Source organism: Rhinoderma darwinii, chromosome 1, assembly GCF_050947455.1.
Source record: "Rhinoderma darwinii isolate aRhiDar2 chromosome 1, aRhiDar2.hap1, whole genome shotgun sequence".
NCBI classification, from domain to species: Eukaryota; Metazoa; Chordata; class Amphibia; order Anura; family Rhinodermatidae; genus Rhinoderma; species Rhinoderma darwinii.
The window spans coordinates 515,520,954-515,537,053 of NC_134687.1; the positions used below are offsets into that span (position 1 = coordinate 515,520,954).

The 16,100-nt window shown below is 41.4% G+C and overlaps 1 protein-coding gene across 2 annotated transcripts in view; it reads left to right on the forward strand.

Annotated features, from left to right (window-relative positions):
* TRIM36 (tripartite motif containing 36) overlaps positions 1 to 16,100 on the forward strand; it is a 70,203-nt gene that overhangs the window by 12,535 nt on the left and 41,568 nt on the right. The window contains exons 2-3 of one of the 2 annotated variants that reach the window (XM_075836503.1): positions 5,493 to 5,561; positions 10,771 to 11,005. In XM_075836503.1, the coding sequence (XP_075692618.1) occupies positions 5,493 to 5,561; positions 10,771 to 11,005 (304 nt within the window). The remainder of the gene's footprint in view (positions 1 to 5,492; positions 5,562 to 10,770; positions 11,006 to 16,100) is intronic. The other variant, XM_075836512.1, reaches the window with a different exon arrangement.

Consider the following 16,100-nt stretch of genomic DNA (forward strand, 5'->3'; position numbering starts at 1 on the left):
AATTCCAAACCGAATTTTGAGGCAGATTTTCCTCCTGCAAAAAACTGTGTGCACCCAGCCTTAGGCTGGGTTCGCACGACCATGTTACGTCCGTAATGTACGGAACGTATTTCGGCCGGAAGACCCGGACCGAACACAGTGCAGGGAGCCGGGCTCCTAGCATCATAGTGATGTACGATGCTAGGAGTCCCTGCCTCCCTTCAGGACAACTGTCCCGTACTGTAACCCTGACTGAACCAATCGGAAACCATAGGCTTCTGTTTGCATCACAATTTAATTATAATGGGGACTGATCCGGTGCCAATGGTTTCCGTTTGTCTCAGTTGTGCAAGGGTTCTGTCATCTTGACGGAATGAATATCTGTCGACTACGCTGTTCATTCCGTCAAAACGACAGAACCCTTGCACAACTGAGGCAAATGACAACCATTGGCACCGGATCCGTCCCCATTGAAATCAACGGTGGCAGAAACCTATGGTTTCCGTTTGTGTCGGTCAGGGCTCCATTTTGACAGAAAGCTCTGACGGAACGTCCAAATAGAGCCCTGACTGATGTGAATGAAGCCTAAGATGCTTGCTTGGCTCTGAAAATGTATTTTCTATAGCACTAGATCCCTCTGTCGCCGTTTCTCTGGGGAAAATAAAGTAATGATAAAAAAGCCAATCTGTCTGATCCTTGTTTCCTCTAAGACATGGTAGGATTATCTGGCAGGTCACAAAGGCATTAGACCTTTGCAAATGTCTGTCTTTTGCGACTTGAAAAAAATCACATTCTGTGCCCAAATTTGCTGCGTTGCATGAAAATTAAACCATCCACATGTTTGTCCATTTATAAGACTAAATCGATTCTTCTATGTGAGCCCAAGTAAAGCAAGTTATTGGCTACGAGTTATTTCATCTGTTTGCCCCTCATCTGCTCTGATTGTGGGAGAACAGTCCATAAGTGTGACCGTTGCCATACAGTTACAAAGCGGCGCTAGCCTTTGGTATAAGGGTATGTTCACACACACTGTTTTCAGACGTAATTCGGGCGTTTTACGCCTCGAATTACGCCTGAAAAAAACTGCTCCATTACGCCTACAAACATCTGCCTATTGCTTTCAATGTGTTTTACGATGTTCTGTTCCCACGAGCTGTCATTTTACGCGTCGCTGTCAAAAGACGCCCGCGTTAAAGAAGTGTATGTCACTACTTGGGACTTTTTGGAGCCGTTTTTCATTGACTCCATTGAAAAGCAGCTCCAATAACGTCCGTAAAATACGCCGTGAAAAACGCGAGGAGTTAAACGTCTGAAAATCAGGAGTTGTTTACAGGCGAAAACAGCTCCGTAATTACAGTTTTATTTTGCTGCTGCGTGTGAACATACCCTAACAGGTGCATAGCCTTTTCTTTACACGACTTGCAATCTCCCCCACCTAGGACATTGTCAGCTGGGTGTCTGTCATTGTGAGGTCCTTCATAACCTACATATTCATTCACTAGATCATTGTGACTCGCGCTGCGTTATTGTGTAGCACTTGAATTAGTTTTCTAGAAAGATATTTTGGTTTCCTGGTGCATATATTCTGTTCTCCCAAATAAGATTAATAAAGCCGATTCATATTCACTTTGTCACATTACTGGTAATGGTAATCCGTTCCCTTTTATGTTACCAACCGGCTGGAAAAATGACACCAGGCTAACAAATGTGAGACCGCACCATTGACCGAGTAACAGAGGATGTCATTTGAGATCTATTGTATCCCCTTGAGAGATGACGCTTGAGCAGTTACCCTTCAGCAAACAATCCGGTTTTAACTTTCATTCTCCGAAAGACCAAAGTCTGAGCAGACACCTGATTGGTTGCTATAGACAAGTGCTCCACTTCTCCTTTGCACTAGTAAATCTCCTCTATATTCCCTCTCCTGCGTCCCCCCTGTGTCTGCATTTTCTACTACCGTAGTAATCCGCTTTCTTCACACCCCAAACATTCTGATTGGATAATTGGCTACCTAGGATATATTGACCCTAGTATGTGCCTGAGATGTGGAAACCAGATTGTAAGACCCACTGGGGATATGGACCAAAGGATCAGGCCTCTGTAGTTTTGGAAATCAACGTTGGGACCCATACCACATGGGTCTAAATACAAATACAGTGCTCGTAGTCTGCGATGGGTCCATACTATATACATCAGTAGGTAACCTGATTTTACATTGAGGTATGTGGACTAAATAAAATTCTTGTGGATGGCAATACTATAGACAAAATTGACAGCAAGAAATTTTAATATGGCAAAATCCCCTTTCCCCCTATTCTGGTGTAGATTATACCGCCTTCAAATGTTGGTGGTCTAATGGCATTACAAAACTTCATAGTCTTTGTACCTCCCCCAACTACTGCAGGTTTTTTTTTTTTTTTTTTTTTAACTTATAAATTTGTCTGTCTATAGTCATGAGTGGTTTTTTCTATTTGTAATTGAAGATTTGGACTTCTTCAATCTTTCGGAACTAGAGCGATACAAACTCGGATCAAAAAGATCTGCAAAACATGTACTACTTCCAGAGGACTTCTCCACACTTTACAAAATGGCTATTTAAAGATCCTCTGTCACTACATTATAAGTGGCCTATATTGTACATAATGTGATCGGCGCTGTAATGTAGATTACAGCTGTTTTTTATTTAGAAAAACAATCATTTTTGATGGAGTTATGACCTATATTAGCTTTATGCTAATAATTTTCATAATGACCAACTGGGCGTGTTTTACTATATGGCCAAGTGGGCATTGTACGGAGGAGTGTATGACGCTGACCAATCCGTGTCATACACTTCTCTTCATTCACACTGCACATAGCGATATAGCTATATCGCTATGTGCAGTCACACAAACACACGCTAATGTTACTTCAGTGTCCTGACAATGACTAGACATTACCTCCAGCCAGGACGTGATCTGTATTCAGAATCCTGACTACTTCTCTGTGATTTACAGCATAGCAGGCGTAGTCCCGCGAGATTACGCTGTAAACGGTCATTCACAGCGAGATTATGCTGTAGTCTCAGACGCTACAGAAGTGGTCAGGATTCTGAATACACATCCCGTCCTGGCTGGAGGTAATGTATATTCATTGTCAGGACACTGCAGTAACGTTAGTGTGTGTGTATGTGGCTCCACATAGCTATATCGCTATGTGCAGTGTAAATGAATGGGGAGAAGTGTATGACGCTGATTGGTCAGCGTCATACACTTCTCTCCAACTTCCAGTTGGTCATTAAGAAACTCATTAGCATAAAGCTAAAATAGGTCATAACTCCGTCAAAAATTATTGTTGTTCTAAATAAAAAACACTGCTGTAATCTAAATTACAGCGCCGATCACATAATGTACAATATAGGGCACTTATAATGTGGTGACAGAGGCTCTTTAATCGACTCACGCCAACTGTCCACCATTAACTCGAAACAGTTATTGAACCCAGAATGTCCCCCTGGGTATAAACATGAGGATTTAAAAATCCAGTAGTTTTACCGTTAATTTAATCGGTTAGTGGTCTCTGGGGGAATTTGTTCGATAGGAGTAATGTTGATCGAATCAAATTTACAGTTATGTGCATATGTAAAATGGCGTGAAACGCTGTGTTTTCGAATACCACATTGGCACAATGTTTATTGATTCTGTTACGTAGGGCTTGAGTAGTTAACGTTAGAATAGTTTCCTATACAGTCATTTCTGAATTGTGGAAGTGACTGCAATAAATAGATTACATAGTGTTCATGTAACCTACAGTATATAGGTAGAACTGCTCAAGCCCTATGTAACAGAATCAATAAACATCTTTCTAATATATATTGATATATTAAGCAGAATAATGCATCACTATGACCCCCTGCATGACATGACTGCTCTTTGACCTGTGCAGATCTGGCTTTTTTTTTTTTTTTTTTTTTATGTGAACAAATTGTATTTAAGATGCAGTATTTATCATATCTATGGCCTTATGAAGACATCAGTTCGATGTCATGACGTGTAGCCTGTTTAACTGGTTCCAGACCACCGGCTGTGTTTTTGCGGTCAGGGTCCTTAAAACCCGAGCCATAGACTATTTACGGCGCAGGTTTTAACTTGCTGCCCGAGCTAACGGGCAGCTGAATGTCGGGTCTCCGGCTGTCAGTGACTGCCGGGGACCCTGAGGAGAAGATAGAAGCAGCTTTCGCTGCTTCAGTCTTCTCCGATCTCTTTTACACAGCGCTCCATAAACAGAGCGCCGCTGTCTCTATTGGTCCCGGTGATCATGTGACTGGACATGATCGCCGGGGTGACGTTCGTGGCAGACTGCTGCTGGGTCCTGCTAGACCCAGCACAGCCCTATTAGTGACAATCGTCACTATGAGAGGGATGATTTCCCTGTAACTGGGGCTGCTACAGTGGAAAAGCATGGTGTAAAAGGAAAAAAATAAATATATAAAGTTCCTCGAAGGTCGTTTTTTTTTTTTTTTTTGACCTTTTGAGGGACAGGCCATAGTCTCTGTTTATGTGGCTGCACATCGCTGCTGTGTAAATCAATAGAGATGAGTGTATGATGCTGACTGGTCACTGATTGGTCAGCGTCATACACGTAAACACGCCCAGTTAAAAACACAATACACGCCCAGTTGGACATAACGACAAAAAAACGCCCAGTTGTCCATTTCAAACCTCATTTGCATATATATAAAATAGCTCATAACTTGGCCAAAAATTAACGTTTTAAAAAAAACAACACGTTGCTGTTATCTACATTGCAGCACCAATCAAATGCAATAGGAGATAGGGATTTCAGAATCTGGTGACAGAGCCTCTTACGCTAGCTCTGACCCAATTACCCTAATATAGACATATAATATATTAATTTATGGTAGACAATGACTATCACAAATAAAAGGTCTATTTTAGGGTAAAACTGTTATTACCCCAAAAAAATAGCTGAAAAGTAAAAAAGCTTATTTTTTTTACTATTTAAGCCTAAATATTCTAACATCGCAAAAAGGATGTGTATAAAAATGATTACAAAAACAAACCTGCATTGTCTACGGAAAAACAATCACAAAAATTACGTTTCTAGCCCAACAAATAAAAAAAGTTATAGCCATTTATCTAACACGTGCTAAAAATGGCTAAACGGTGTCTGGTCCTGAAGGCTCAAAATAGCCTGGTCCTGAACTGGTTAAATAAATCCTTTTGAAATTATTTAAACCACATTGACCCTTATATGTATAGCAGTGCCATTTTGTGGCCCTCCCTTTTTTTTTTTTTCTGTCATTTGTTAGCAGTAACACACCTTGTTACTGGATCAGACCGTGGCAGGCTATTTTAACCCTCGTTCTATTCAGACACAACTCTGATGTACACAACTCCTATAGGTGAGCACGATACCATTGCTACCTTTTTTATTTTCGCAGTTTTTCCTGCACTGTGGTGCCGTGCATCTCCTCATCTTTTTTTTTTTTTTTTTTTTTTCCCACATTATAGATGACCAAATATGATACATGGAACCTTTTGATTACCGCTTCGTCTAAAGCAAAGTGGGGAGACTACGTGGTGGGTTTGAGCCAGTTTAGTGGAATTGGATACCATCTAAGCAAGACCTCGCAGCCAGCCTCCACCAAAGACCTATTTTAGAATGTAGTAATTGAAGCCGCCTGAGTAGAGTCTGTCAAATGTCTTGCTTATATCTGATTTCCATTTAATTTGCGACTATAGGGTAGCTTTCCAGGCAATGGTGAAAGAACCATATGCCGATCACAAGGTCCCTTCCCCAGTTCCAAATCCTAGTGATTGAAGAGGCACTAGTGGTAATGTCATTGATTTTGAGGCTTTTTACAAAATACATAATTTGATATACTAAAATGTTTGGTGTCTGGTAATTTTGTATATAGAAGTAAAAAATGTCAAGGACTTAACCCCAAGCCGGTCTATAAAGTCCCCCGTCTGTAGGAAGCATTCCTTTAGCCACCAGCTAAATTGCGAGGCAGTCTACCTCAGGGGGGAAAAATCTGGAATTGTGAAAAAACGGTCTGTGCGGGAATGATAATAATTAAAGCGTAATCTATTCCATAATGCGACCGTGCCTGGCATAGGATTGCTGGTCACAATTTGTACAGAGATTAATTCCGAAATTAACACAAACCAGTTCTTTCATATCGGCCCATAAGGGTATCGGAGTCCTCTGATCTGCAAAAGCTAGACCAGCTGTGCCACCTGAGAATATCTAGTGATCTGTGGCATTCCCAAATCGCCATGAAGGTGGAAAGTATACGTCCAACCGGTCTCCCCTTTGAATCCCACACAGTTTAGTGAGTCAGTCTGCATATGCCTCAAGGTAGAAAGGGAAGCCTGAATGAAAAGGGTACAAAATGCGTAAAGCGTGCAGGTCACACATTCACCTTTGTAGAAGTTGTTTTTTTTCTATTCAGGACACTGAGGATTTTCGAAAAAGCCATTCAACCTCTTGGTTTTTTTTAAATAAAGGGGAAATGTTGGTTCCATATAGGGAGGAAACATTCGGAGTCAGCCAAATGCCTAAATGCACCAATGTCTGATTTTAAATGGAATTTACAAAGTTGCTAATGCAACTTAACAATGTTCTTATGTAAGTTGAACTAAGAGCTTCCGTCTTTGCAGAGGTTAGCTCTAAATCAGAGGTTTCCATAAAATTCTGCAGCAAGTGGAATAAATTTGGGAGGTTGGTGAGTGGAGAAGAGACATCAGTAAGTCAACTGCAAATTATGCACTTTTGTTCTACCTGGAAACCTTGAATATCAGTACAGTGCTGGTAAGGGCTCCACGGCGAAACAAAACTGATTACAAATGCCATCCCTGTCTCATGCCTATTTGTTGTATCGGAAGCCAAGCCCCTAATATTCACCCTAGCCATGGGGTTCCTATAAAGTACACTGAGCAGCGACAGGCAGTGTGCGCTGAAGCTCCACCTCCTCTGTACCAGAAACAAACACTCTAAGCTAATGGAAGGTTTTTATTTTTTTATTATACACTTCTTCTCCACCCCACCCCACCCCAGTCCAATGAAGGCAGCATTCCCACTTTAAGAGGTTCGATCATCCTGATTTTAGATTGTAGACCTTCTATCCCTAATTCAATGTAGCTGGTCTGGCTTGCTGCCTGTAATGATGGTCAAAAGCCCACCTAGTCTCGATGGATGTAGGTCTCCAAAAACGGACACATGATTCCAATTTGACAATATTTTTGTCATTTCATTATTCATGAGCGAAACTGATCTATAATTCCTTCTATTACAAAGCCCCAAATCTATACGGATCAGGAAAACTGGAAGACTTAGCAGTTTTATTAGCTAATGAGACCTCTTCCAAAGTAATGTCCTTCTCTATGAGGTCCACATGAGAAGGAGCGCGTGTCGGCAACTCTGCATTCGTCAAGAATGACTGCTTTTGTATATCCCAACTGCGCTTTTTCTGTTTTACCCCTCAAGTCCCTTTCAGGAGGAGATTTGTGTTTCTTAGAAGATAGGCCAGGTCTAGCAAGCTGATGATCCGCCTTGGGATTTAGAGGTTGTAATAGAGTATGATCAGGATTCGTCTTATCCAGGACATGGTCCAGAGGCATTTTAGTCTTCTAGAAATGGCAAGCCCTCTACATGAGGCAGGAGGGCATCGAACATCCCATGGAAAATAAAGTGAGAGCTGGAAGCATAATAAGATATAAAAAAGACCAGGGATTCCAGAATCTTACCTGTGATTAAGATAAACCTACCCTCTGGATCCTTCATGACATGTAGTGTAAAGCATGCTTGGTTAGAATAGCAGATCGCTGCACCCCTTTTTCTAAAGAGGTCAGCAAAAAATGTGGGGAACCCCCCCCCCCCTGTGCAAATGGGAAGGAACAGTGTAGCATAAGGACCTTGGTCCCAAAAGTGATACTGCTGCAAGGCCTTTTTGAATTTTGAGAAGTTAAACCCCTTCACGTTGTGAGCTATAATTTTAAATGGGGAAAGTTTGTCTGGAGGGACACTACTAGTCACCATAATGTATAGTAAAGAACCTGCACTGGTAGGCTATCCGTCTTGGTGACTACTGGCAGTGAGACACAGCAAATTCATAACTAGCTCTTGAGGGAGGGAGGGAGAAAAGAACATTCAAAATGGTGCCGGACAAACAAGAGGGAGGGACAACAAATGCATAGTGAGAAACCGAACATATCTAATACACAAACATCACCCAATTAATTGGTCTCCAAAAGATGGAAGGGATAGACACCCCCCTAAGTAAATGGGGGTGGGGGGGCGAATATTCCTGTACGTTCTTGCTGAGGTGCGAATAACAAACAAGAAATTTGACTAACATGGGGAGTGAAAAGAGAGGGGAAAAAAAAGTTACATTTCTCTCCCATTGTTTAAGTAGATGTAGGTCATAAGGACACTCCGCAATAAAACCGGGACATAGACTCTGGAGAAAGTAATAATACAAACCTTACCGATGTCTGTCAATTCAGAGTACCCCTGACCAGGTGTGACAAGGTTAGGACTCAAGTAAGGATACTCGAGCAGGCTTGTCTCTCCTCAGGTTTCTCTCACAGGTAAAAGGCTCAGATCCGTTCTAGATGGACATGACATTCTGGGCCTTCGGTACCAATGCTGTCTTAGAAGAAAAGTGTCCTTTTACCACAAACTATAGCATAGGTCAATGTGTTATTTCCGGGGTAGCTTTATGGTATTTTTTTTCTATATAAATAAGTGATTTTATAAGTTGCTTAAAGACAAAAAAGACGTTCATTCAATGAAAAAATAAAATAAAAATTGCTTCTAGAGGTGTACATTGTCAGGGGAATGATGTTTGCCTTTTCCACTGACTAAGCATAGTGGCAAAACACGTTGGCTGTAAGTGGGCTCCTGGCACAACGCTATTCTTTACTCCATTGTTTGACTGCATGGTCTGCTTGTTAAGTTTCGGCCATTGTGCTGAATCGACTGCGCTATCTATTTCCTCAAAACAACGGAACCAATCAAAACGGTGACCAACTGAAACCTCTAGCAACGTTTCCGGCACCATTGATAAAAAAAACATGGTGAGGGGAAACAGAAGATTAGGTTTCCGTTTGCCTTTTCTGTTGAGGGGGTTAACCTGACTGAAACCTCAGACGGAACCCCTCAACAGAAGGGCAAAGGTGATGTGAACAGGCTCATAGCTTACCCTTGCGGACTATCTACGATGTATTTGGGTTGTCACGATACCAGACTTTGGACTTCGATACCGATACTTCGTGTAGTATTTTGATTTCTCAATACCAAAACGATACTTTGCCAACAATAAGAAAAACACAAATATAAAGACCTTCCATTTTCTGAACCTTTAAATGTTTATTGGATTGAACCTGAATTAGTTTTTTTTGTGTTTTTTATCAGATTGCCAAGGTTTGGTTTTATTTAAGGTTTCATTTTAATATCCGTTTTCTTTAACTTCCCTCGTAGATTCTAAGCCCTCGCGGGCAGAGTTCTCTTCCTTTGTACCACCATGTAAACCTTGTACAGCACCCTGGAATTAAAAGGGTATTGCAACCTGAGACTTTGATGGCATACCCTATATAGATATACCATTAATTTCTGATGCGTTTTACGCCACGAATTACTCCTGAAAAATCTCCCCTAATACGCCTGCAAACATCTGCCCATTGCTTGCAACGGGTTTTACAGTGTTCTGTTCCCACGAGGCGTCTGTCAAAATACGGCGCGTAAAAAGACGCCCGTGAAAAAGTTCATGTCACTTCTTGAGATGTTTTTGGAGCAGTTTTTCATTGACCCCCATTGAAAAACCGCTCCAATAATGTTGTTAAAATACGCCGCGAAAAACGCGAGTTGCTACAAAAACGTCTGAAAATCAGAAGCTGTGTTCGCCTGAAAACAGCTCCGTATTTTCAGAAGTTTTTGGTCACTGTGTGTGAACATACCCTTAAAATGACAATACAACAATCGCTGGTTCAAGTCCCCTAGAGAAACTAATGAAGAAAAAAATGTAACTTTTTTTTTTTTTACTTTTTTCACTACTAAACACTTTAAGTTAAAAAGAACTAAAATCTTTTCCCTCTAAAGTAATATAAAAAATAAAGTTTAAAATTGGTATTGCTGCTTCTGTAAAAGTCTGAACTATTAAAACCTATGGTTTCCATTTGTGCCAGTCAGGGCTCTATTCTGACTGAAACCTCTGACAGAACATCTGAATAGAGCCCGAACAGATATGTGAACGAAGCCTTGGCTCTATTTTTTTTGTATAATCAAATTTTAAAGAAGACGTAGGGGGATATAAACATTGGCTAACACAAGTCTATACCCAATAAGTATAATATCCAGGAATATAGATCTGCCTGCCATGTCTGTAAAGTAATGCCCAGTTCGATTATCAATTGCGTTTTGAATTGATACTAACTCCCTGGGAAATACTTGAAAAAAAGAGTATCCCCCATTAATTCAAATTTATTTTTAATTGTGTCTCAAATTTCTACTATTTTTTGATTTTATTTTTATATTCAAAATGTTTGGTAATTTAACAAATATATTCGTGTTGGTTTACTATATTGCATTACATCAGTGTTTGAGGGTCCTCTTTGATTTTGCAAAGAATAGGATGGTAATTGTTTCTGCGTGTAGGTTTATAATCTTGAGATAGAAAAGATATATCTCTTTTTTTTTTTTTTTTTTTTCTGCTTTACAGTGAGATTATTTGTAGATTGCATTTTCCAGATATGATTCTAATTTCAGTTATTTTTTTGTATCCTCCAGGTAACCATCAGAAATATTGAGCGGGAGCTTATATGTCCTGCCTGTAAAGAACTATACACCCATCCACTGATTTTACCATGTCAGCACAGCATTTGTCACAAATGTGTAAAGGAGCTGCTCTTCGTGACTTTGGAGGACTCCACAGATGTAAGTTCAGAAGCTTCGACACCTGGAAGCCCCCGTGTTCGCATCCAGTCACCGAGCATGGAAAGAATCGACAGACTACTTAGATCAGGTTTGTTATAGTTTACCATGTTTCACAGGTTTATTGCCAGGCTGTGCAAGCTATGTGACATAACCTGAGATATATAGCGCAATATGTTAAGCCTGTAAAAAAAAATAACTTCTGCTGGTTGCCATTTGTTGCCCAAAAATTACTTCACGTACATCCAGTAAAATAACAAATACGTTCGACATATCCTTCTTTTTTTTTTTTTTTTTTTTTTTTTTTATATAAATGTGAGTTTTGGCTACAGATGGCCGACGGATGACATACATTAGAGGCATCCGTCATCAATAGACTTTTATTTTTTTATTTTTTATTTTTTCCCCCTTTTCTGGATAGTATTAAATTGGGATCAGGACATTGTACAGTGCCTTGTGAAAATCTTCACCTCCTTGGTGGTATTCCTGTTTTTGCTGCATTAAAATCTTGAATTAAAATGATCTTGAATTTCATGAAATAAAAAATAGTTCAATGAGGGAAAAAATACCTTGTTACACCTTCGTTATTAGTTTTGATTGCATATATTTGTCCTCTTTGCCAGGATACCCCTAAATCAGGTGTGAGGGTAATTGGTTTGACCAGAAGCCACATAATTGGTTTATAAAAAGTTCCCTTCTGTTCTAGCAAAGGGTCACACCACACATGTATAAATACACCGGTTTTGAAGGGCGATGGAGCCGCCAGCAACATGAAGACCAAGGAGCACTCCAAGCATAGGGGTTGAGCTATTAAAACATAGTTTTAAACTTTGAACTCCTACAGATTACCATTCAATCCGTTAAAGTGAGAAAGAATGATCGCTACAAACCTGACTAGCAAACCACAGCCCTGGGCAAGGAAGACCTTAATCGTGGATTAAAGATGGAAGTATTTGTCCATATGACCACTATAAAGCCGTACACTTAAGAGGGGGACTTTATGGAAGAGTGGCCAGAAAAAAAAGCCATTGCTTAAAGAAAAACCAACACTTGTTAGCCAACCAGCATTTGGCAGACTTCCCAAACGCATGGTGGAAGGTCTTCTAGTCGGATTAAACTAAAATTTTACTTTTTGGTCATCCTGGGGAAACTCTGGTGCAAAGCCAACACTACCCTTTGTCACAATGATGGAACAAACAGAAAAAGTAGGGAGCGCAAATATACCAGCCACTATAATATTATCCTCCTTTATAACGTAGTATGTTTTCCCAACTTATACTCTATACTATACTATACAAAGTTACCACCCACAAACAATCCAAAGCAGACAGAAATACTTATTTTCCAGCCGCTGCAATCCTTCCGGAGTCCTTCATTATCCGGTTCCATATAAACAATGCAAAAATATAGAAAAAAAATCTTTGGAGAGCAGTTGTATTGAAATTCAATGTAATGCAGTCAAATTGGCTTTCAAATGGGATCGTACTCCCGTGTGTAGAGCCAGGCACCTAGCTCCCCTCCGATCCTCGTTCACTTTAAATATCACTCCCCTGGTCACTCTCTCAATAATGCAGCAGGCAGAATCATCAACCAAAGTAGAAAGATGATTTTAATATTTGAATATAAAATGGCTAAACATTCCATGCGTATCGGGGCATCCCCCTTCATCAGGAAACATAAGCGGTCATATACTAACACTGCTAAATACCCACTTTCCCCCACCTCCCCTACTCGGAAGTGATGTAAAGTGGCAACCCCTCTAATGCGATTCAGCCTGACATCTAGCTCCTCCCACAGGAAGTGACACAACCTGAAACCGCTCTATCTATGCTCCCATGTCTCTTCTCGCACCGGATGACTCATAATTTGACCCCTATCCACAGCCACACCACCTACAGGAAGTGACACATGACCTCAAACACCACTATCTCCTCTTCTACATCTCCTTTCTCACACCAGAAGTAATGGCTAATCTAAAAAAATCCCTCTCCACAACCACACCTCCTGCAGGAAGTGACATGTAACCTGAAACCGCTCTATCTTTACTGCAATATTAGAGAGCCCTATGTATAACCACACATATACTTACTTACTCATTAGTATCTGCTGCATCATCTTCATTTATAACATCCATACTCTGAGACCTCACTCGTTCCCAATTATTTAGAAATTGAAAGTGAGCATCAGTACTGCTCCCTGGACTACCTAAAAATTATATAAACTATAAAACCCTCCCCTAATTTCTCATACTCCAAGATAATAATCTCTGAAATTACATACCTATTTTCTATGCCGTCTGCTTTCTCTCAAGTCACCCTCTAACATGCCGTCCTCAAGTGTTTTTTTATAATATATATATTATATTTATTTTTTTTGCTTTGCCACAGTGAAGCATGGTGGTAGTGTCCTGCTGTGGGATGCTTTTCATCTGCAGGAGTGGTTTAAGGGGAACTTTTTTAAATGTCTTGGAATGGTCTGGTCCAGGGCTCTCAAGCACGCGGCCCCTGGGGCTGTCATTTCGGACTGCGCGACGCAGAGCCGCTAGTATAGGCTCTGCTCTGGGACTCTGTGGAATTCCCTGACATCGCTGTCCATATATGGGCAGTGTGTCGGTCTTCCCCAGAGCGGAGACCCGGCCAGAGCGCTAGTATCGGCTCTGCTCCCGGACTCTGTGGAATTCCCTGACATCCGTGTCCATGTTTGGACACACGATGTCTGGGGCTTCCCCAGAGCCGGAGTTTCGGGCAAGAGCGCTAGTAGAGGCTCTGCTCTGGGACAGCCTCTGACATCGCTGTCCATGCATCGACAATTATGTCAGGGGCTTCCCCAGAGCATGAGTCCCAGTGATGTCAGGATCACAGCTGGAGTCCCAGGAAGAGCCTACTAGCACCCTGCCCGGGACTCCAGCTCTGGGGTTGCCATGACATCTCTGTTTTACCAGAAAAAAGAAACTCAATATTTATTGCCTGATTCTGCAGTTTTTCGAAATATCCCACATGTGACCCTAGTGTGGTAATGGACTGAAGCACAGGCCTCAGAAGCAAGAGAGCACCTTGGTTATTTTGGGGCCTCCTTTCTATTAGAATATATTTTAGGCGCCATGTCAGGTTTGAAGAGGTCTTGTGGTGCTAAAACAGTGAAACCTCCCCCCCCAAAAAGCACCATCTGGCAAACTACACCCCTCAAGGAATTTATAGAGTGGTATATTGAGTATTTTGACCCAACAAAATTAGGCCGTGAGTTTTTTATTTTTCAATTTTACAAGGTCTAAAGGAGATAAATCACCCCAACATTTGTAAAGCAAATTCCGACCGGCAAATACACCATGTCAAAAACTGCTGTTTGGACACATGGCAGGGCTCAGAGGGGAAGGAGCACCATTTGGCTTTTGGTGCTCAAATTTAGCTGGAATGGTTTGCGGAGGCCATGTCGCATTTGCAAAGCCCATGTGGGACCAAAACCGTGGAAACCCCCCACAAGTGACCCCATTTTGGAAACTACAACCTCAAGGATAAAATATTTATAGGTATATCGAACTTTGACCCCACAGGTATTTTGCAGAAATTATTGAAGTAGGCCGTAAAAATAAGAAATCAACATTTATATATATATATATATATATATATAATTTTTTTTTTTAATTTTCACAATTGATAAATGAGAGAACTCTACCACAGGAGAAATTGCTTTAATAATGGTAATCTGCATTTTGGACACACACCACGGCTTAGAAGGGAAGGAACGCTATTTGACATTCAGATATTGCTGGATTGGTTTGCGGTGCCATGTCTCATTTGCAAAGCCTGTCAGAAACCAAAACCGTGGAAATGCCCCCAAAGTGACCCTATTTCGAAACCTATACCCACTCAAGGAACTTATCTAAGGGTATAATTAGCATTTTGACCCCACAGGTGGTTTGCTGTATTTAATTGAATTAGGCCGTGTTTACTGGTATTTCAATATATTATGTGGGGGCATATGTAAGCTGTGACAAGCAAGTCCGAGTATAATAAAAGGGTGCATAAATGAATCCATAGATGTGTGGTAAGCCTTGAAGCAAGGTTTAATGTGCAGGCCTGGTTTTTCAGGGCAGGAGTCTCACTGATAAGTGGTGTCCTTTCTTCTCCCCCTCTTTAAACACTCCACCTTTTTTGGGGATCTTCCCTTCTTTGCAACTTGGCACGATGTCTGGAAAGTGTTGCCCTGGTACGATACGGGCGCCCTCGCTTTCAGCAGATGTGCTTGGGCCCTCCCCTTCCTTGTTTTCAAACACAAGTTCCTTGGTAATCACCTGTTGCAAATTAAGTAATGACCCTTTCCGGCCTGCACATTGGAATAGCACGTAAGAGTTATACAATGCCATCTGTACCATCTGCACGGCCAACTTTTTGTAACACTCCCTTGTTTTTCGCATGGCACTATGCAGCTTCAGCACTTTATCAGAGCGATCAACCTCTCCCATGTGCTTGTTATAGCCCACGATGCAATCTGGCTTGGGGATCATTGTAGTGCTACCTCGTACAGGGACAGGGGTACTGCTGTCAACATGTATTGTGGTCAAGAGCAAAACATGTTCTCGCTGCATACTGCCCTGCTCTCACCCCTTATGAGAAGTTGGCAAAGCAGTGTTTTTGGGAGGCCTTTCTGGTTTTTGCTCACGGTGCCACATGCTGCATTTATTTCTGGTGGGGAGGCAGTTACATAATGGGATGCTATGTAGAAGTTATCCACTTAAAGAGGCTCTGTCACCAGATTTTGCAACCCCTATCTCCTATTGCAGCAGATCGGCGCTGCAATGTAGATAAGAGTAACGTGTTTTTTTTTTTTTTTTTTAAAAAGAGCATTTTTGGCCAAGTTATGACTATTTGTATATTTATGCAAATGAGGCTTTCTAAAGTACAACTGGGCGTGTATTATGTGCGTACATCTGGGCGTTTTTACTTCTTTTACTAGCTGGGCGTTGTGAATGGGAGTGTATGATGCTGACTAATCAGCATCATCCACTTCTCTTCGTTAACACCCAGCTTCTGGCAGTGCACAGACACAGCGTGTTCTCGAGATCACGCTGTGACGTCACTCACTTCCTGCCCCAGGTCCTGCATCGTGTCGGACGAGCGAGGACACATCGGCACCAGAGGCTACAGTTGATTCTGCAGCAGCATCGGCGTTTGCAGGTAAGTCGGTGT